Source organism: Talpa europaea, assembly GCF_964194135.1.
Source record: "Talpa europaea genome assembly, chromosome: 2".
Taxonomy (NCBI): Eukaryota; Metazoa; Chordata; class Mammalia; order Eulipotyphla; family Talpidae; genus Talpa; species Talpa europaea.
The window spans coordinates 20,890,619-20,912,790 of NC_140068.1; the positions used below are offsets into that span (position 1 = coordinate 20,890,619).

The 22,172-nt window shown below is 44.8% G+C and overlaps 1 protein-coding gene across 1 annotated transcript; it reads right to left on the reverse strand.

The window, feature by feature from the left end:
• Nucleotides 1–4,463: 4,463 nt before the first annotated feature.
• Nucleotides 4,464–14,660, reverse strand: TNFAIP3 (TNF alpha induced protein 3; the record flags this gene model as incomplete). Its single annotated transcript, XM_084228386.1, has 8 exons — nucleotides 14,351–14,660; nucleotides 10,522–10,712; nucleotides 9,725–9,872; nucleotides 9,417–9,587; nucleotides 8,389–8,569; nucleotides 6,259–7,178; nucleotides 5,448–5,629; nucleotides 4,464–4,739 (listed from the first exon to the last, which is right to left on the reverse strand). The coding sequence occupies exons 1-8, from the start codon at nucleotides 14,643–14,645 to the stop codon at nucleotides 4,464–4,466; spliced, it is 2,364 nt and encodes a 787-aa protein (XP_084084512.1). The 5' UTR covers nucleotides 14,646–14,660.
• Between the last annotated feature and the right edge of the window lie 7,512 nt (nucleotides 14,661–22,172).

The following is a 22,172-nucleotide window of genomic DNA, read 5'->3' on the forward strand; positions in this document are numbered from 1 at the left end:
CAAGTATTTTTGTTGAAACTCAGCTAATAAATTCTAGTCTCTTTTGATTCTAATAGGTGGGGAAAGTGTAATAATAAATGAATTCAAAATCCCTGAAGTTTGTAATTTTTAAACACATTCGAAAATCTGGTTTCCAAGTTTAAGTGTGTAGATAAGTTTAAAGGTGGCATAGATACATTGGTTTTGGCAATAAAATCACGTACCAAGGGATAAGTAAAATGTAATCTGTCTCAATTTGTAGGAAGTAAATGAGTGAAGGCCACCACGGTTATTCTTTCGAGTTGAACAACCCAGAGTGACCCCCTCATGCTGACAAATGGGGTTAACCAGTATTAATGCATATATCAAATATTAGCAAAAGGAATTCAAATTTCCTGTTTTCTTCCTGCATCTCCTGGTTACATGCACCCAGTGTTGGGAGCAGTAGAAAGTCATCAGGGAGTTTTAGTTGGTGAAGAATGGAGTTAGTTGATTTAATACCATTGATCACTAGAAAACATACAAGTGAGTGGAATGAGTCAGGGAAGACTAAAGGCAAAAAGACAGAAGGTACAAGCTGGACCGGTGTGAGAGGGGAAGGAATGGCATTGAGAGACTTTTTGTAGACACACCCATGGAAGACTGGATACAGAGAAGAAGGAGAAACCTAGAGGTGCTTGGAGGAAAACAATGCCCTTCCCTGTGCAAGGGAAAAAGAGGGCAGGGAGAAAACTTGAGTTCAAATTTGGATGTGATGAGCATCCACCCCCTGTTGGTACGAAGGTGCCATTCTGCAGCAAGGGAAGTGGAAGCAAAATTCTCTCCAAGTCTTAATTTTTAACTGTTTCATTACTTTTTGAAAAACCATCTATTTCTCTGAGACTTCAAATAAAACCACTTCAGAAAAAACAATGTACATGTACCAACATAAACCAGGCAAGTGCTTTATAGGGGCTGCAGCACCCAGAGGTCCGTCCTTGACATCCCATCAGAACCTGCCTTATTTGAGTTCTCGTTGTCCTCCAAACTAACCCTGTTTCCTTGTCTGTGTACAGGTCTACTGAGTCAGAGATAATTTGCTAATTTAAGTCACTTCCTCCTTTAGGAATTCTGATGACTTATGGTCAAATGCTTAGGTTCATCATGCTGATCAATTAGAATTTTTAATGTTGGGTGAGAGATGCCAGAAAGAATGGACAAAAAGGTCAGTTTGAGGCTTTGTGATTCCACTAGGCAAACATATTGTTCCTGTACCACCTGGGGAGAATCTTGCCTATTTGAACCATATTCTTTTAAGAAGAACTGTATAGGAAAGTAAGTTAAATGAAAGTTGGGAAGGGGTGGGGAACAACAAGCAAAGTCTACAGGATAACCTAACAAATTAGGATCACAAAAAAATTAACAAATGTTAATTAAGAGCAATAGGAGTCTGTGTGGATAGTTGACAATCTGATAAATTAGAATAATTAGGATTGGACATTAAACATAATTTAGCTAGTAGCAATATGGTGGTTATATAAAAAGTACATGTTCTTATCAGAGATCTACAATGAAGTATTTGTGGTGTGATCACAGTGTGTGGGATTTGCTTTCAAATACAGGAAGAAAGGGGGTGATGGAACAAATTTGGAAGAATGCTGACAATTGTTGAAACTGGATGATGGCTATATGGGGGTTATTACACTTTTCTACTTGTTAAAATTTTCTACAATAAAAAAATTATATATTTAAAAAGCAGAGTTCTAAAATCTGGTTGATGAGCAAAATCTGCTATAGCTTGAAAAAAAAAAGATTCTGGGGGCTGCACAGTTCTCTGGCATCAATCCTCTGAGTACATTTGTATGGTGGCACAGGAGGTGGGGTGTGGGGGGATGGGTGGACAGGGGAGGGGGAGGGGGAAGGGGAGAGAATTTCCAGGCCAATCCTGTTGCCGTCACAGTGATGGGATACCTCTTTTAAGATCTGACTCCTTTTTCCCTCCTTCCTTTCTCTCGTCTCCTTCCTTGTTTTTTGTCTTGCTTTATGGAGGCTTAGGGCAGAAACCTTTGGGGGAGTAAAAGTACTAGCATCTCACTGGAACAGGCAAGCCATCCCCAATCCCATCTGGGGCTTGGTGTCCTCACTCTTCAAACAGACACCCAACTTTCATGCTGCTGTTATTTTTTTTTTGTTTTTTTAATTTATTCATTTATTTGTTTGTTTGTTTTTGTTTATACATGCACTGGGTACAGTCAGAAGCACGGGAGGGTGAGAGAACTCACCAGAGCCAGAGCGGGGAGCAGAGCAGGCAGAAGGACCGAAGTCCACTGCTGAGGGGAGCAGCGGGCGGCAGGAGAGGTCTGCACACCATGCGGGACCCTCCTCCGGTGGCCAGGGAGCAGCCGAGGATCGAACCGGCGCCGCAGAGGCCGCGGGCAGCTTCGCAACCCAGCGCTCAACCGCTGCACCACCGGGGAGGCCCTGCTGCTGTTATTTTTATGATGTTCTCTCACTACCCATGGGTGAGAGGTGCAGCCACTGCCAGGTCAGCAACAAAATAAGGTTGTTTGAGAAGTGTGGTCTTAATAGTTAGGTTTTTCCATTCACTATTTGTAAATAGGAAACATTAAAATTTGTTCTTAAATAATTTATTTAATATTATTTTTTGTGAAAAGTTACGTTATTTTGGGAAAACTTGAAGAAATTCAACACCAGGTAAACAGTATTCTATAAGGAACAACTACATGTGCAAATTTCAAATGCTTTTTATAGTTAAGTATAAATAATATTTTTTCACATTAAGAATGAAAGTATTGATACACACAAAATAGTAAAATAACAACTTTAAGGAAACTAGATGAAAACACTGAAGTTTATTTGAATTTTTTGAAGCTAGATCATAAAGATGGTTGATAGGGAAAAGGATTCAAGGCGCTGTGAGTGGAAACATGTCAGCTAATGTGGTAAAGGTGATGGACTTGAGAGATGGCAAATACCTTCAGGGCCCGAGTCCAGCCCAAAAAAGGAAAATGGCAGCCTTTACCTCTGGGGACAGTATGTTTCCCCTCCCTTCCTTCCTTTTTTTCTGCCCCCTCCCCCACCCCTCCCCTCCCCCAGAAAAAGTATGACAGTCACACAAAGCACAGAAGAGAAAATGCAGGCCAAAGACAGAAATAAATTTCCTCTCACTTATGGTGACAGGATTTTGCACATCCCAATGCTACGTGCCATGGACACTGAGCACTGCCCAGCACCCCAGGACGCCACATCAGCACAGCAAAGGTCACATCTTTTTCTGTGACTTTCTCTAATCTTATCCCTGCTCCTTCCCAGTCTTAGCACTAAGGAGGTAGGATACTCAGAGGAGATTACATATCACAGAGAGCAGTTTCTTATTAATGGCCACAAGTGGTTCTGGCCAAAGTTTCATTAAGAAGAAGCATGAGATGTTAATGAATCTACTAGTGATGAAATTCCTTCTTGCCTATGGAAGGCAACCAAAGGCCATCCAAGAGGCAGATTCTCCCAATGGCAGGGACTCACCTGATTCCATAACATCTCCCAAAGCAACTATATGCCAGCCTAAGAAGATACCAGAATGTTTTCTACAAAGCAGAAGAAACATCTTCATTTAAATATTTAAGTTTGCAATAAAATAAATAAAGTTTATATAATACAACAAGGTAGCTGGTTGAGTTCATACAAACTGTATGTTGCCCAACAACAACCAGAGAATAGGTTATTATTATTGTCCTCCTACTTCTAGGGCAGCATTTCATCATAAAAAAATTCCCTCATACATAAGGGATATTTATGCACACCTTAGTTCAAGCCAGCCTCTTTAGAAGTGAAGGCAGGTCTAACCAAGAGTCACAGATTTCTCATTAAAATGTTCTGATTTCTAAAAGGTGCATATTTTGAAGAGCAGCTTGTTTGCTTTTTAAGTTTGTGCAGTCTCAGCAGCCTCAGAATCACAGTGCATGGATGGTTCTGTTTCTGCTGTGTCCATGGAAAAGGAATCGGGCAGTTTGGGAAAAACCACCAACTTCTGACACTCCGAAGATGTCCATTTTCCCTGAGCTTCCAACTTGTGGCAGCCGGCTGAGGATTCAGCATCACCTCTGAGAAACACGAAGGATGGCAGGTACAAGGGCTCTGGGTTCCCAGCCCACCTGACAGGTGTGTCTTTTCCCTTTTCTCAAAAGACGATGAGGCAGTCGTGGCAGGCACGCTACGTCCATAAAGTTCCCAGCCTTCTGCTTGGTAGGAGAGGAGGGGGAGCACCGGCTGTAGGCTGACACCATCCATTGCCAGTCTCAAGCTCTGCTCTCAGGCCACTTGGGACTATCCCCTGGTCACCATGTCCAGGGCCATGATGAAGAGCTCATCCTTTTCTCCCTGGCTCAAAGACACCCTCCAGCCCAAAGGTGGCATCCAAGTGTTAGAGTATAGCACCACATAGGCTAATGCCTCCAGGCCCCACTTCGCTGGGGCTGGCCCACCTGTTAGCCGTACATCTGCTTGAACTGAAAGCACTCGTTGCAGTAGCCGTTACACCTGGTGTTGCCGAAGTGATCGCAGGCAGGGGCCCGGCAGCGCTGTTTGGGAGGCTCTTCGGTGGGGACAGGCTCACCCCGGTGGCCCCCTGGGCCTACCGGCTGGCACTCCATGCAGAGTTCCTCGTTGCGGCAGGCCAGGATGTTCTTGCAGGAGGCCCGGGCGCATTTGGGCCTGGAGGTGTTCTGTGCGGCCCGAGGCAGGTCTCTAAGTTGGCTGTATATCTGAGTGGAAAAAGGGAGACATATCAGTCACGATTCTCAGAGCAGAGTATGTCATCTCATCTGACAGCATGAAGTTCACAAAGAGCTGGGTGGTGAAAAATACTTGCCTGACCAAGGGCAGGAGAGTTTCAGGGACCTGCTAGGAGCATGAGCTCTGCAAGGACTTTCTCCCAAACCCAGTAAAAGCAGACAAGGTCTGGGGGAGGCCCAGCGGAATCACCCATCCTAACAGACCTGTAAATATTGGCCCAGCTTGCCTCTCTGTGCATTACTAATAGATAGGTTTCCCCACTGTTCTGTTAATAGTAAGAGAGGCATCTATGAACCAAAGTTTGCTGTTTTTAAGGTGCCATCAAGTGGAGGCACCTGAGATGCTCTGCATTCTCCTTCTCGTGATAAAGGATTATTTAAGAAAATCGTCTGGCCACGTAGTTGCCTCTGCTTCTAACACAAATCCAAGAAGTCTCTGATGTTTTAAAAGGCTTTAGTCTCTGGCTGATTTCATTTGTCTTTTGCAATGAATTCCCAAGTATCCTCAGGCCATGACAATCAACAGCAGCTGTTGTACTTCCAACCCTGGAGACTACAGTGACTTCCCCAGGTTCTTCCCCAGAACTTGGCAGGGAGGAAAGTCTGCTAATCAGTGTTAGAAATCGCTCCAGCAAAGAGCTGCCCACAGGAGAGGGGAAATACCCTAAAATGTCTTACCAGTTGCTCTTCAGTCCTTTTTGCTTCAAGAAATCTCTGATTCTGGGCTTCAATGAAACACTTCTGACAGTATCCTTCAAACACAGTGCTTCCCAGGCTGCCGCACTCCCTCCCCAGGCAGGGCACCATGTTTGGGAACCTGGGGGCTGTCGGGCTGGCTGTCCCAGAAGCAGTGACAAAGCCTAGAAGAGAGTGGATGCAAGTCAGTGCCATAGAAGGGCCCCAGGAGGTACAGACAGTGGCGTTAGAGGGAGGAAACGAGGTTCCAGCCACGGATTAGGCCGGTCTTCACATCTTCATGTGATACTCTTCCATAAATCCAGCAAAATATAAAACAGGAAGACTAATTACTGAAACAACTCTGGCTTCACAAATCTCTCTCCCTGGAAAATACCACGCTGGAACATCACGGTAACAAAACAGGCCTAAACTGTCTGTCCTTGTGAATTAGAGATTTCCAAAACGTCAAATGTTTTCTTACACTGACCATGGAGACATCCCTTTCTCCAGCAACAGATCTCCAGGTTTTGAGAGCTGTGGTAGCCTAGTACAAACTCATCCTGATTAATGCCAGATACTGAATGACCTCCCGGGAAAACACTCCCATGACCTCTGTCTACCTGGGTGTGAGGATATGCTATTTTGTGCTCTTTACTGCCATGTGTGTCCGGCACAGTCACGGTCACTGTCCCTCTGTGCAAATCGCATTCTACAGACTGTCTAGAGGGGACTCTTATAGAAATTTAGGAAGAAAACCCTCTTTAAATGGGAGTCTTGAAACAGGGGTTAGGAAACCAATCGTTTCACTCACGTTTATTTTCTCTGTATTCGATGAAACACAGTGTGCAGAAGCCCTGGTTTTCTGGAGTCCCAAAATACATGCAGCCGGCTTTTCTGCATTTGCTCGTCCCTTTCCGGTCCCCAGGAGTCCGTGAGGCCTGAGAGAGGCAGCCAGAGGAGGCCTCGTTCCCAGTTCTGTGGCAAGAATGTGGGGAGGGGCTCTGGATAAGCTGTGAGGGGTCCGACTTGGACCTCTGGTGGCAGGAGGGGGGAATGCTGGAGCTGAGGTTGGAGGAGGGCTCGGCCTTAGTCCTTTTGAAGCAAGTACTGCAGATTCCATTAAAAGTCCTTGTGACATCCTGGAGGCAGGCTTGGCACTTACCAGGATGCAACTGCCTCGTGTTGTCTGAGTTGCGGCTGGAATTGAGTTGCCGGGCATTGTGGCAGCGCTCACAGAATCCATTGTGCTGCACGTTCAGTGTGAAGGGACAGCCAGGGCTCCTGCACTTCATGGCTGTGGTCTCACTGAACAGGAAAAGGCTGGGTGCAGTTGGTGGGGCCGAATGAGGACCCCCAGTGGGCTCCTCAGGGTTCCAGGCCAAGGGCTCATAGGCCTCACCCCGAGCGGCCCCAAGTGCCAAGCCAGGCAGCGCCTCCGGGCCAGGTTTGGCATTCACCTTTGTGGATTTGTTTTGGTTCTTTTTCCGTCTCTCTGAGCACTCGTGGCACAAAGGCTGGGTGTTCACTGACATGAAGAAAGGACAGTTGGGAGTTTCACATTTTACGTCCATGAGGGAAAGCTGGGGAACAGAGGGTTCCAAAGGATTCAGAGCACGTGTCTCTCTTCGCCCCGGTTCGTTGTTTTCCTGCCACTTCTTGTACTCGTGCTGGACAAGTTCAAAGTAGTCATCTACCAGGTTTATTTCTTTTGGTAAGTTAGCTTCATCCAATCTAAAGATCAAAAGGAAAAATGTGAGACTACACACACACACACACACACACACGATTTTGCATCATTACCACATCAGGCAAACTCTTAGAATGTGGATCATGCAATAATATTATAACTACTCACTGAAATGATAAAGAGTTTATAGCTCATACAACATAGGCTAATACATTTGCTTACATGTTTTAGATGAAAATAATGTAAGTTCATCTGCTAAGAAGACTTGTTCTTTTCAATATCCCAGTCTCACTGAATCCACCTTGATCCTCCTCCACATTATAGATAATTCTAAAGAAAAGGCTACTCTGGCACTGTCTCTGTATCTTATTACTTGATCCCTCTTTTGAAAAGACATTTTCACTTTCTACCTTCTCAGAGATCCAAATTCTAGTAAAAGACTGCTCAGGGTATTCATTGGGGACAAGAGTACTTTGTGGTATAAACTATGTTGGAATGTTGTGTTCTGTATTTTGCTGTTTTTATTTTTAAGCTTGTGCCTGGTCTCTAGAATCATTAACTACCAGGTGCAGTAACTAAGAGGCAGATGCACCCAGAGGTGCTATCTATTTACTTTGAACTCTCTGTAATTTGTTAACCTCCACTTTGAGAAACTGATTCTCTTGTGCCTTTCTGGTGCATTCCAAGTTATAAGAAACAGCCATCTCTTTAACATGAAGCCAGCATCTAAAATTGAGACCTCTGTGTGAACTGTGCTCTGGATCTCTCCTCCCCTTTCCAGGTGGCAAAACCCTGTGACTGCCACACAAACACCTTCTCTAATTCAATCTGTATCTGACATGTCTGCCCTTACCAAGAAACCAGGAGAAAAAGCTTCTGTGTCCAAGAATTTACATATGTTGGTCTAGCACTAGGGCAACTGAAAACAAAACAAAACAAACAAACAAAAAACAACTCTCCTAGATGCAAACACGCTTTCGTAAAGCTATCATGCTGACTCTCAGCACCCAGATGTGCAGGGAATTCATCATAGATGAATTACTTGCTGCCATTCACAGGCGGAGTCAGGCTTGGCTAAAGTAAAGGCTTCTCAAGCTTGTGCATGAGCCTATGAAATTGGTTCAGATCAGAGGGAATTGGCTTCAACTAACTTTGCTGTGGAGTTCTGGTGTGGCAATAGCTTATGTGCTGAAATCAAAACAGTTAAAGCGACAAAGGAGTGACAAAGGATAGAGCTAAAAATAAAATGCTTACTTTGCAGCATTGATCAAATGTGTGGTGCCATGTTCCCAGCCTGGGACGGGGATTTCTATCACTGTCAAGTACTCCTTTAAGAGCTTTTCCTTCATCTCATTCTCAGGATCTGTTAAAAAGTGAACTTTAAAGTCTTCAAATCGCCCTCGGTCTTTGTTAACAAGTGGAACGGCTCGGATTTCTGAGGGAAAAAAATAACAAACACGTAAGCAAAATATTCTTCTAATAAAAAATAATATGTGAGGCCATATATATAATGGTTAACTTTTGAAAACACGGAAAGAATACAATTAAAGAATGGAAGCATCTTATTTAGCCATACTCAAGCTCAAATGGGGAAAAGAGCTGCACTGAGTTGTAAAAATAAAATGCACTATTTCCAGGAAGCCCAGAGAATATTCATCAGCTGGAGGCAGCAGATCTTGTAATTATATTCCCACATCTTAAAATCTGATCAAGCTGGGTATGAATGCTGACTGAGCTGATATAAAGTGCTGGACCCTCTGGCAAGTTCTCTGTACTTCAACTGCTCATGTGTAAAATAAGGCTGCCCACAATTACATCCCACAAGGATGAAATAACATATCTAAAGCACTCAGGAGCACCGTGCATCCTGCATATTAAGCTATTACAATATGAGCTAACATTTACCTGCTCTGTGCCAGGCACTGTATTAAGGGCTTGATGTGTCTTCCTTTGTCACATATAATACTGAGGGTATATATGTAATATATGTATATATTATCTGAATACACACATACACACACATTTCTTCCAATCACAATTATTGGGCTGAAAATACTTTCCAAGCCATATATAAAAGATAGGAGAGTATTATGATTACTGCTATTGCACACTCATTGCTAACCACGTAAATGACAGGATACTATATATGTAAATGAAAATAATGACTTAAATCATACTATTTCAATAAAGAGCAAAAGAGCAGACTGTGATGCTTAGTGTGAACCAGGTAGACCAGTAGCTAACAGAGGGCACAGATATGAATTGGTTTTCAGTTTTCTCACCAGCGCCACTGTCCTTCAGAGTCACCAGAGGCACAAAGTGTTGGCTGTCATAGCCGAGGACGATGGGGTATCTGTAGCACTCCTGGGCAGGCCAGTGGAGAGGCAAGTAAATCCCGCCCACCTTCAATGGAGCAATATTTGAACCCGATTCCAAACTTCTCAGCATTTTGTCTGCTTAAGGCAAGAGAAATCATTAGGACTTCTATCAAATTCCATTTAGCTACAGTACCTGTAATTTTAGTAACATGGGTTTTTCCAAAAGCTTAACATTAAATTTGAAAGGCACTTAAATAAGACAAATATCTCACCTGAAATGACAATAATCGGCCTTCTGAGGACGTTGCAAAGGACAAATATATGTATTTCTTCTAGGGAATTATACTGAAGTCCACTTCGGGCCACGGGGGTATCTGTGGATGCCATCTTGATAAGGTTTTCCCATTCCTCAGCCCAGTTCTAAGGAGAAGAGAAGGGTTAAAGGAAACTGAATGCCTTCTGCATTAAGCAATCATTCTGACTTGGGTCTCTAATTATTCATTTCTATAACTCAGCTTATTTTCCCCCTTTCTCGAAATCATCACTCAAATGATCACCATTTTTTCCCCATTTTGATTTTCTTCCTTTACTTTTTTCCACTACAAGGCAAAGTCAAAAGTGGGGGAGGGTGGGGACAGCACCTGCTTTCAGAAAAATCCCTGATGAGGCATGATATCGATGCCCCTCATCCAAATGTACACAAAAATTTCAAACGTGTGACTGAGATCTCCCGGAAGGCTCATGACTGAGACTGAGTGGCTGGCCCAGTAAAGCATATGATGAACAAGTGAACCGAAAAATAGCCAAACACCACAGGAAAGGCCCTCACCAGCAGCTCTTTTGCAAAAACAAAGCGATCCAAAGCTGAGGACCTGCTGCCCTGAAGCTTCCCAGCAGGGACAAAAGCCTCAGGTTCACCCCACAGGTTTCTGGTGTTTTCTGTTGACTAGGTTTGCTAGCCAAGTTCATGTGAGCTAATACATGTTCCATGAAAGCAAGGGCCAGCCTCTGGGACTCTTTCCTTGGGGTGAAGATGTCAATAGATGCTTAATGGAGAGACAAAACATACCCGTGTATCATAGCAAAGCCCCGTTTCCACAAATTCCTGAGACTTGAGAGACTCCAGTTGCCAGCGGAATTTGAAATTGCGCGTGTCCGTCTCCTTGAGTGTGCTGAAGAGTGCCTTTCTCAGGACGAGGTCTGTGTCCTGAACACCCCACATGTACTGAGAAGCAGCATGCATGAGGCAGTTTCCATCTCCTGAGGACAGAAGGGAAGCAAATTCAAGCAAATCACAACTATGTGATCAAGCAAAGGTTTTCATAGAGCACACTAGCCCTAATGCTAATCTAGGGGACCCAATAAGGCATGCAAGAAATGCAAACGGTTTAATGCCTTAGTCCAAAGGCCAAGGAATAACATTTCCCAAGGTGATGACAGCTTTAAGGGCAAAAAAATTCATTCTTTTCATTCTTACTTTTAATGAACAAGATCAACAGGGCACAGAGAATAAACAGGACCATGGCTCCACCCTGGCTCTGGTAACTAATATCGGTAACCTTCGGGGAAAGTGCTTAACCTTTCTGAGTAATTTTCCTTTGTAAAGTGAGGACACAAGCCTCCCCGGAGGCGCAGCAGTTGAGCGCTGGGTTGCGAAACTGCCCGCAGCCTCTGCAGCGCCGGTTCGCGAAACTGCCCGCAGCCTCTGCAGCGCCGGTTCGATCCCCAGCTGCTCCCCGGCCACCAGAGGAGGGTCCCACATGGCGCGCAGACCTCTCCTGCTGCCCGCTGCTCCCCTCAGCAGTGTACCTCGGTCCTTCTGCCTGCTCTGCTCCCTGCTCTGACTCTGGTGAATTCTCTCACCCTCCCGCGCTTCTGACTATACCTAGTGCTTGTATAAATAAATTAATTAATTAAAAAAAAAGAAATGCTTTAACCAAAAAAATTAAATAAAGTGAGGACACTGGGTTATGATCTCTGACGTTAAGCCCTTTCTAACATTCCTCGATGTTCTGGCCCAGAAGCTGGCGCCACTGCTTGCTGATTCTAAAGACAGCAGGCAAGGCAACAAGCACCAAGCAGGAAGCCGGCGGGGCTTTGTGTACTAGACAGGGATGGCCGGTATGACTCAGTGCAAATGACTTGACCATTCCACTGTAGCCTTTGGGGCCTGGGAGTTTCCTCTCCTGGTTTGTAAAGTGGGATTGAGATCACCTGATTACCTACACCCACCCACTCACCAACACCCCCCAGAAATGCTTTATGTCAACCTGCTAGTTAGCAATTACAAGACCTTTTTAAGAATTAGAGTTCTTGGACATCTAAGTTTGAAAACAATTCAGAGTTTAGAGCATTTTAAGAATTTTGCACGAAAGAACTAATTTTTATTCCATTAATGTGTTACTTCCACAGGTTAAAAGCCAAAATTCAAGAGACTGCATTTTTTCCAACCTCTAAACAATAAATATTTGGGAGAGATGTTTAATATAACAAAAGTTAATCCCTTAATTTCCTTTGTCGAGAAGACAATTGTTTTTCTCAAGAAAGGTTAAACTTTTGGTGTACTGGTTAGCATTCTGGATTCTGAATCCAGCAATCATGTATTACTCTGTAAGCAGGACAATAAAGCCTTTTGAAATGTTATCCAATTGTAATTATAGTCAAACTGTAAAAATACAAAACAAAACAAAACCTCCTTCCAAAATATATCCAAAGCTGGTATCCTGTCAATTTATACATGTAGAAAACAGGCTAATTAAGTATTCAAACAAATGAACAAAAAAGATCACTCCAGCCTGGTGTCTTGGCAGAAATGTGGCAATGATTACATTCTGTTGAAATTTCCCCTTTGCAAAATCTAGAGCAAAGATAAGGCTTTTTTTCTTCTTCTTGTGCTTACTTTCAGTTCTTTATTGAGATGCACAAGTACAAAATTCCCTAAGTAACATCTGGAATTCCCCAGTGCTAAGTTATTTGACTAGCAATTGAGCAACAGTATTGTACTTTTTGTTCTGGTGTGTAGACATTTAAACTGCGAAGTGCACCCTGGACTTTCCAAGTGGGTGTGGCCAGGGTGAGCTGGAATAGGGCTACTCATTATACAAGTGAAATCGCTGCAGCCAATAGACGCTGGAATTTTTCAAACGAAGTTTCAATTTTATGCCACCTACTCCCTTCCTCATTCACAGCAGTCTCATATCCTCAAATGCAAACTTGTGAATCACCCCCTCCCCAAACAGACCACTGACCGTAGAACCCTCCTATCGGGGAAGGCTTAGGGGAAAAAAATGCTCATAAAAATCAAAGAGGAAATGTTTTTCCCCTTCACTAAATATCATGTTTTCCTTTTCCAGATTTTTATGGAATTTTCTTGAAAGTGGGGAAATAAAAAAAATTCTGAGCCTAAAAATCCCTATTTCCCAGAAAATGTTACCAATATACTGGCGTTTCAAGTTTTGTTTGTATCATAAATCCTTGACAATTTAAATGACATATCCTTGAAGAGCAAGTATTTGCCATTTATATTTCTTTTTTTTTTCTTAAGGAATTGAGCAAGTTAAACATAACATTCCAGCTAATTCTGTTAATGATAATAAGGGTTTCCTCGAGCTACCACAAGTGGCAGACTCTTCCAGGCAAATACAAAATTCTACTTCTAACTCTCCCAGACTGAGTTCTCTTTTTTGGTAACAAAATGGGAGAGAGTTAAAAACCACAAACTGTCAGGAATATAAACTCCTTGATGATAACTAAACATAATTACCTACTTCCAGGCATCACTTGATTCAATGCCAAGAACAATATAAACAGCTATCCCCAGTTTTCTTTCTGTGCTTCTAAGAATTTGCGTTTCAAAAATAAAAGCAAGATATTGAGGTGATGCACAAGACACCGTAGAACCAAAACAAAACAAAACAAAACAAACCATGTCCCCGTATTCACCCCCGCATTCCAAGTTACCTCAGTCAAAAATGACCAGAGTTAATGTACTAATTAGGTTAATTAACTTAATGTTCTTATCATCTCATTGTCCACAAGGATTTTCTGCACTTGGCTGTATTATTTTGATTGGGAGGGTTTAGGACTGTCACTGACCTGATAGTCCTTGAAGCCTTTAATGGACCTTGGTCAGCTATGTATTCATAATTAGCTAACGTCTATAGAGCAGAATTTTGTACCTGCATGAAATAGTATGCTTGAGTGTTTCTATGCTGTACATACTCTTGCTCAGAGGAAACAATTAAAAACAAAACAGTCAAGCTTAGAACAGGAAATAGCTACTAGCGGTAAAGGGTTATTGAACAGACAGGCACAGACAGCAAGTAGGAATCCCTAAAAACAATGAAGTAGAGGTGGTCTAAAAAACTCTGTGCTAAAAAACTCAAATATTTTCCTACTTCATAGCATCGGACCATAGGTAACTGAACCTAGACGGGAGACAATGTCCTTAATAGCCATTCACTGGTTAATCCATAAATTGCTACCAATTCAAGAAGCCATCATCCAGAAATACTAGTTCACACCACGCTTTCTTTCGAACATAAAGCCTTTAATTTATTTATTGTTAAAACCCTTTAATAGTTCCATTACTGACTAGGGAAGGGTATTTTACAGACGATTTAGCAATTGCAAGAACACACATAAATCACCCAAGGGGAGCAAGGTGTTCACAAGCACATCTCCCAAGTGTCAATACACTCTGCTCTACTATACACAACTAGAAAGGACTCTCATTAAAATCATTCTCGAAACAAACTTGCTTTTATTCCATGAGTTCCCATACCAGGCTGTCCTATACTGAGGTGTCTATGGCCTCAAGGGATTGAGTTTGGGTTCATGCTATTAAAATGGCATGAAGGGAGCACGGGGGAGGATCCGCGAGGCAGAAGCAGTCTTACCATTGGTTTTCAGGGCCACGAGCTTCCTGACTTCCTGACACCAGTTGAGATTCTTCTGATTTTCCAGGGAGGCCTGGATGTTTCTGTCGATGAGAGCTTTGTGGATGATCTCCCTAAACTGTGGGCAAAACTGGCCAATTCTGAACATTTCCAGGGTGTATCGGTGCATGGATTTAAAATGATGAATGATTCCATTTGTAGGTTTGAAAAAATCTTCTGGAGTTCTTTCTCGTATCTTCACAGCTTTCCGCATATTGCTCAAATACAAAGCCTGAGGAAGGAGTTGCTCAGCCATTGTGCTAGAAAACACCTGAAGAGGAGGGAAAAGACCTATTCCGTTAGTCTGCCTTTGATGCTCGTCCTATATACCTGCCTGCAGGAAAGCCCAGCGTTTGATCTTGTCATTACCCTAATCTGTAGGCAAAAGATCTTAGTCACCTCTACTCCCAGGATACTAGCTGGCCCCAAAGATTAACTCACACTGGACTGTTTTAAGTTACATCACTTTTAAAGATTAGTCTAAACAAGAGAAGGAAGGCGGCAAGTGGGTACTGAGGAGGAGGGGAATAACCCGTGTTTTCAGTAAAGTTTGTCGGGGAGCCAAGCCCGTCTGTCAGCAATAGGTACTGTGCCTTCTAGGCGCCCATCTCAGGCCACTGCCACTATGGTGCTGCCACGGGATTTCAGGAGAGCTGAGCGCCAGTTTCAGGCACCAAGTAGCCATGACGAGCATAGCTCCTCCCCTAAGACCACCCACAAGCAATCCCTGCTCTCAGGCAAGTCTTTTTTTGTCTCTTTAAGCACAGTCTTCCTAAACTGGAAGACAGCAAATATCTGGGAAAAGCCCTGTAACTTTTTGCTGTCCCCTAGGCTGCTGAAGAGCATAACCTCTTTTGCCCAAAAAGAAATCTCAATAAAGAGTTTATTTATAAAAGTTATTACAGTATTTACTAAAAACTACAGCCAAAGGTTTTATAATCGACCAAAAGCCTATTTCCAGCACAATGCTTTGTCATTTTGAGAGCAAACTTAGTAGTCAAGAACTAAGTTCTTTCAAAAACTTGCCAATGAACTTTACAGCATCAGAATGAAAAACAGAATATAAAGAATAGAGCAGTAGATTCTCATCTCCAGGAGAAGACATTGGAACTCAGTTGTTTCAACTCAACTGTCAAGCAAATTGTATTATCATCTTGCAGGTACCAACACTCAGATGCATTTCCCACTGCATCTTTACCCTGAAATCTTCAAATCAACTGGTGGAAGGAAATGAAATTTGGGAAGCAGGCAAAGATGTTATAGCTGAGGCAAGTGAGGAAGAACTGAGGCAAAGATGAACACCTGCAACGCAGGCCAACAGGTGGAATGATGGGACCTGACACTGCGTGGGGTCTCTGCACTGCAGAATGGTGTGGAGGGAGTCAGTTCTCATCCACCGGCCACTAGGAGGATATAGCTTGCCAGACACCCTAAATTCCCAGAGGAAGATGGTTCCAGAGCACACAGATTTTCCTTGGGAAGTTTCATAGCAATTGTTCATCCCACTCCTGCATCATACTATTAGTCAGGGGAAGCCTCCAGTTGAGAAAGCAATTAAGCCTATGAGAGGGAGGCAAAGCCTAGATTCTAGGAAAGCTACTTCTAGGTAGGCAAAGCATCCTAAAGCTATAGATAAAGTTGTCTAAATTCTTGTGACACTTTCAAAGGAGGAAGTTGGGCTAGATGACTCCAAGATCGCTTGAGAGGAATTTTCTGATGGTGGTTTTGGATGGGAAATTCTTAATCTGATTGCTAGGTGAGGCCTAGGACAAATCATTCTTTAGGTCAGTCGGTAATCTCCCCTTTGATGTCATCCATCCCTGAAGGTGGAATTGGACAAAATCACAATAGAACCACAGACGCGTGAAGGGACAAAAACTTGGCATGAACACGCACACGTGCACACGCATACTTCTCTGTGGCACGGCAAAAGTCTCTTTCACAATGTCATTCATTCATTCATGCCCCCACCCTCAGACAGGCAGTGCTGAACCACTGCTGAGGGTCCAGCATTGTGCTTGATGCTGTAGCTAAAAATCAAAGGTGACCTTATTCCCATCTTGAAACATGACCATTTTAGTCTGCAATTAAGGACACAGAAGTACAGGCCCTGTTCCGCTCCCCTGGCCATCCACTGGCTGAGCTTAGCCTAGAAGCCAGGTCTTCCAACACCTGCCCTGTTTTTGTCACAACACCGCACCAGAGGCTATGGTGCTTGCCGCTTTCAGATGGAAACAGGTAGACAGTAGAAAGATTTTTTAAAAAGCTAGGTGTTATCTGTTTTTGCTTTTCCACGCTATTATTCTTTTCTGAATCTAAATATTTTCCAATAGATCTCAAGCAGTGAGGGCTATAAACCATTGGTAAGACATGCAAAAGCCAATATGCACTAGTCTGGTGTCACTTCATTTCACAGTCTGCAGAACTGCCTCCTTAACAGAAATCAAGACCCACTGTTCAAGTCCCCAGGACTCAGACTTCTCCACACTTAAGATTAAATGTGGGTGATGCATAACTCTAACATCCTAGAGGCAAAGACATACAATATTACCCTTGACATGTCTTTTACACTTCTGCTACCTTGATGACTTTTTAATCAACAAACACCTTATCTAGTTTTCGGAAAATGCCTCTGCAATAATTCAAAAGTTGTAGAAAGACTTGCAGAAATCAAACAAGCACCTTTGACAATGAGAATGGAATAGTAATAGGCAGCTCAATGGTTTGGAGCATTAGGGCTGTGGCCCAGAAGACTTTTTAACAAACAACACTTCTCCCAAAACCCAGTCTGGAGACACTTGACCAGACTAGCTTTCCAAGGAAAGATCACAGGCAGGGAGAACTGAACACAAAGCGGTCTCAAAAAGAGCTGAGCTCCTTCCTTGCTTAATACCACTGCTTTCCTGAGAGGCCAGGTGGCAGGATGTGGGACGACCCGGGCTGACAAAGACAGACTGTGGGGTAGGGGCTGGAGTAGGGGCCTGCAGAGCCCTTTAAACTGGAGCCCCCAAAGGCAGGTCAGCGATTTGCAGACTTCTCTTAGACTGCTGCACCTGAAAATGATGAGCCCCGAACTGCAAACCCACCCACCTCCCCGCACAGAACGCCCAAGTGTCTGCAAGCTTTGCCTAGAAAGGCTGAGCTGATAGAGCCCCCCACCTCCGCGGGGCTTCATTGCCCTTGCGACACTCCACCCACGTTGGACTAGTTCTGCACAAACTGGAAAGAAGCAGCCACAGTGGCTCTGCAAGGTTTACGTGGCCATAAGCATGCAAGGCTTGATTTCGAGAAGGAGCAAAGCACCAACAACCACAGGTCGAAAGGGCTCCAGGAGCGACTCCCCACCAGCCACGGCCCTTTAAGCTCTCTGCATTATCTGAAAAGGGCAGCAGGCTAGAGAAATTCAAGGCTGTCAGCCCGACATCTGGTGGGGCGACCTCAACTCCCTGCAAAGGACACAAACGGCTAACCCAGCCCCTTCCAGGACGGCTGCAAAGCCAGTGCCCAACACACCTGGGAACCGATGCCAATTACGCACCCGCAGCGTTTCCTAGGAGTTCGCAGCAGACGGCACCGGGACGCCAGTCACCTGTCCCGGCCTCAGGATCTTCTTCTGAAAGTCCAAGCGCGTGTCAGGGCCAGCGCGCGCTGCAGGCGGGGGTCGCGATCTGCGCCGGGTGGAAGCGGCGCCCCATGGACGCCGGGGCGCGGGGGTCGCTCGCTGGCCGGGTCCACGGGGGGTGTGTGTGGGTCTCGCCCGCCGCGGCAGCCGCCACAGCGCTCCCGCGGGCTCCGAGCTGGCTGCACTTGGCCGGCGCAAGGCTGCAGACTGCCAGTTCTTCTTTTTTCCCTTTCTGTTTTAGTGCCCGCGACTATAGGGGAATTCCAGGGGACTTTCCAATCACATGACTCGGCGGGCGCTCGGGGCGCACTCTGCTGTCCCGCCGCTAGGGGGCGCAGCTCGGGGGGGGGCGGGCGAGGGACGCGCCGTCCCGCCCCGCCCGCCCGCCCGGCCCGCCTAGTTGCCCCGAGAAACTCCTGCGTCCCGCCCCGGGGTGTCCCCGCGTGAGTCACCTGGGCATTTCGGAAGCTGAGCACAACGTCATATCCCTGTGGAAATCGCGGTGCTGGGAACTGGAAATGAACTAGGTTCTTTTTGTTAGCCGTTTTTCTGCAGAAATCATCAACTGTGAAGAGCAAGAAGGGAAATAATAAAGAAAACCCTAAAAACCACCCCAGGCAGGGTCTGGGACCGCAGGGCTCGGGCTGGGGTTAGAAGAGTCAGGCTGTGCACGTGATGAGCTCGGAGGGCAGCACCCTAGACGGCTCCCCCGCGGGGATTTCAAGAAAAAGAAGCAGCTCCAGCCCTGGATCTCCCGTCTTCAGCTTTCCTGTTAACCGCGGACTCGAGGCTGCTGGGTTGCGGCTCCAAGGTGACATAAGACAGACCCCTGAGGCCTGTGGCCTTGAGCATCACAGGTCAGCCCAGGATTAGGTGAAACTGGGCGTCTGAACGCTGTCCTTACAATGTGCTCGACCTTAGGCTAATTGTTTGCAGTGTGTCCTGCCATTTAAAGCTCAGCAACTGCTCTGTGCAGTCGAAGAAAGCGAAGCTTAAAAACTTAAGCCATTTGCCCAAAGTCTGCACAATCAGTAATTGGCACTACGGGGATTGGAACTGGCCTTCATACTTCAAGCCCCATACTCCTAAGTGGTAACTGTTACAAGGCAGGGAGAGGGGCACCCCAGAACCCACAAACCTGCCTGCTCTAAATAGGTTCTGACATCCCCTGCATCAAGATAAAACATAGCCCTTTAATGGAAGGTAACTTTAATACAATTAGTGTGCAATACAGAAATGATAAAGAATATAGTTTCCCAATCAAGCACCCAAAGTTACCCACAACTTCGTGGGTAAAATGTCTAGCCAAACAAGGTTGACCCAGAACAAGGCCCAAAAGCCTGCTACAAGTCTAAAGCACCTTCTGGTGGGGACATATGGAAAAGGCTCAGACACAACCAGAGAAGTCTGGGAGGAAAAAAGCAAAAGCAAGATAAAAGCTACCCTTGTTAACCTCCCCACGGGTCTCTCACCCACGTCTGTTTTAGCTAGTCCAGGACCGAAAAAGCAAGTGACGCTTCTTCACATGTCTCTCTGCTACATGTGCCGCCTCCAGCTCTTATTCTTGCTTTCGATCCTGCTCCCTTTCTTTCCTAGTCTCCTCTTCAGCTTTTCCTCCTCCCTATTCAGCTCCACCTTCTCTTGGGTGGAGCAGGGAACCTGGAACCTGCTCTTTTCCTGGGACCTCCTTGTTACATAACTATTAAGCTATCAGTGCTTGAGGAAAGACCCTACAGCATTTAAAGTCTCAAGTCTATAGTCTCAAGGCCATTTGATCCTGGCCGCCAGCCTCACAAACACACAACAGTCACTTAGCCAAACCTGGACCTGAGGCAGGGGCAGATGGAGATTTGGAAACCAGACTAGCCTTGGTTCCATCCCCTGGAAACTTCCCCAGCTAGTTAAGATGATAAATGTGATGTACACGTATGTAAAAGACCACCTTTAATCCTCAGACCACTCTCCCCTTGTGCTCCTTTGGAACTAGAATTAGCCTGTTTTGGCTCATTTCTGTCCCCTCAACTCCTTCTGTAGCTTCTGTGATTTACTTTCTGGTCTACAATTTGGTCCCCGGTATGCAAGATAGGGTTACAAATCTGAAAGGCCACACTTAACAACTGCCACTTTGATTGTCTCCAGGTAGCTGCTAGGCCATCTTGCTTAGCAGTCACATGCAGGAGTGGCCTGGGGCCCTTTGTTTTTGCTCTATCCCCATTTTCCATGATTCTGCCACTGGAGTGATGATGTTTTAGATTATGTCCTTTCTTAATTCTTACTCCTTTCCACCTTCTGAATCAGGCCTCTCCTTGACCATACACTTAGCTTTTTCATTTTTTTTAAAGAGTTATTTATTTATTTATGTGTACAAGAGCTGGGGTGCAGGCCAGAGATGGGGGAGAGGTGAGATGATTCCCAGAGACAAAGTGGGGAGCACAACAGAGGCAGGTTGACTTAAATATACTGCTGAGGGGAGCAGTGGGCAAGTAAGGAAAGGTCTGCTGTGCCATGTGGTCACCTCCCTGGCTAGGAATCGAACTCATGCTGCAGTGGCTGTGGATAGCTTCATGGTGCTGCTTCTCAATCCCTTATGCCACCAGCTTTTAAACACTTAATAGATGGGCAAGACCAGTAAGATATTTTTTATTTGATAGTGAATAAAAAGGAAAGAATGGAAGGGAAGGAGAACATGCAGGAGAGACTCCTTATTGTTGTGGCATCATTACTAAGGTTAAAACACAAACAAACAACAAACAAACCTGGAATTCCCCCATTCCTTGCCCAGTGGGCAAATTTGGAATCAACATGGTTGCTATGGGGACCAGAAGATAAGGCCCATCACCTAGACCTTGACCAGCAAATCTCTAGCAAAGTGGAAGCAGCCTGGGGACATTCTAAGTCAAAGGTCAATGCCTCGCCCTAACATCCTAGCAGATAACTGGTGCAAACTGACATCCCAAGAGCTTATAAAGGAGAGCCTCAAGCCATTCTTCAGACCCCAGGATATCTCCTGTCTCCCCCTCCCTGTCCCTTGCAGGGATGTCAATAAATCCACCTCCTATTTTCCATTCTGTTTCTTGTGAATTCTTTCACCCCTGTACCTCTGGCCCACCCCAGTTTCCCCCGACACAATAACCCAATGTGTCACTAATAGCAGGAACAAGACCTTCCCTGCAAGTGAGGGAGCTGCTTTAATGCCTCAAAGAGCTCCTCTTATCCCTTTGCCTGAAAGTATGGAATGCCAAACTCAAAAATTCCTTCCTCCATGAATTCTGGTTTTATTTTCTGTCAACAATTGACTGAAATACTTGGCAAAGCGATTCAATGTTAGATCATAAATATAAGTATTCAGTTATTGGCTTCCATTTCTGTGTATGCTGTTATTAATGACCAAATGTAAACAATGACAAAATGACTGGAAATGGGCGCTGGTAGGAACCATCTAGTGTACCGTGTCAGATTTAGCAGTAAGCTGCACGTTAACTGAAAAAACTAGTCCTAGTGGGCAGAATGAAAGACTCCCCCCCAAGCTCCCCAAAGCTGCCTGTTCTAAATGGGTTATGTTATCTGCCATATCAAGACAAAACATTGTCTAGTGCATAAGACCTTCAATGGATAGGAACTTTAATACAATTGGTAGAGAGAAGAGAACAGAAAGAATATAGTTTAAAAGTTTCCACATGAAATACCCAAAGTTACCCATCCCCTTGTAGGTAAATGCCCAGCCAAATAGGGTTGGCCCAAAGCAGGACCACTAAGACCTAAAAGACTGTTATAAGACTAGGGATCCTTCTGGTGGGGACTCACAGGTAAGGGGCAGAAGGCACCAGACAACTCTGGAAAGAAAAGAGCAAAATCAAAGTTAAGATACAGGCTGCCATTGTCAGCCTCCCAAGGGCCTCTCACCCATGTCTCTGTCACTTTCAAGTGTCTTCTTCCATGTCCCCCAAGTCCCTGGTACAAGTCCAAGGCTGAAAAGCAAGCACAACTTCTTCACATCTCTCTCTGATCCATGTCCCTCCTTTGCTCTTCCTCCATCTCTCTTGCTTCATCCTTTCTATCTCTCTGCATCTCCTCACTGCTCAATTCCACCCTTCCTTGAGTGGGGCAGGGAACCCGGCACCTCCCCTTTCTATGGATACCACACTGTTATAGCTGATATTT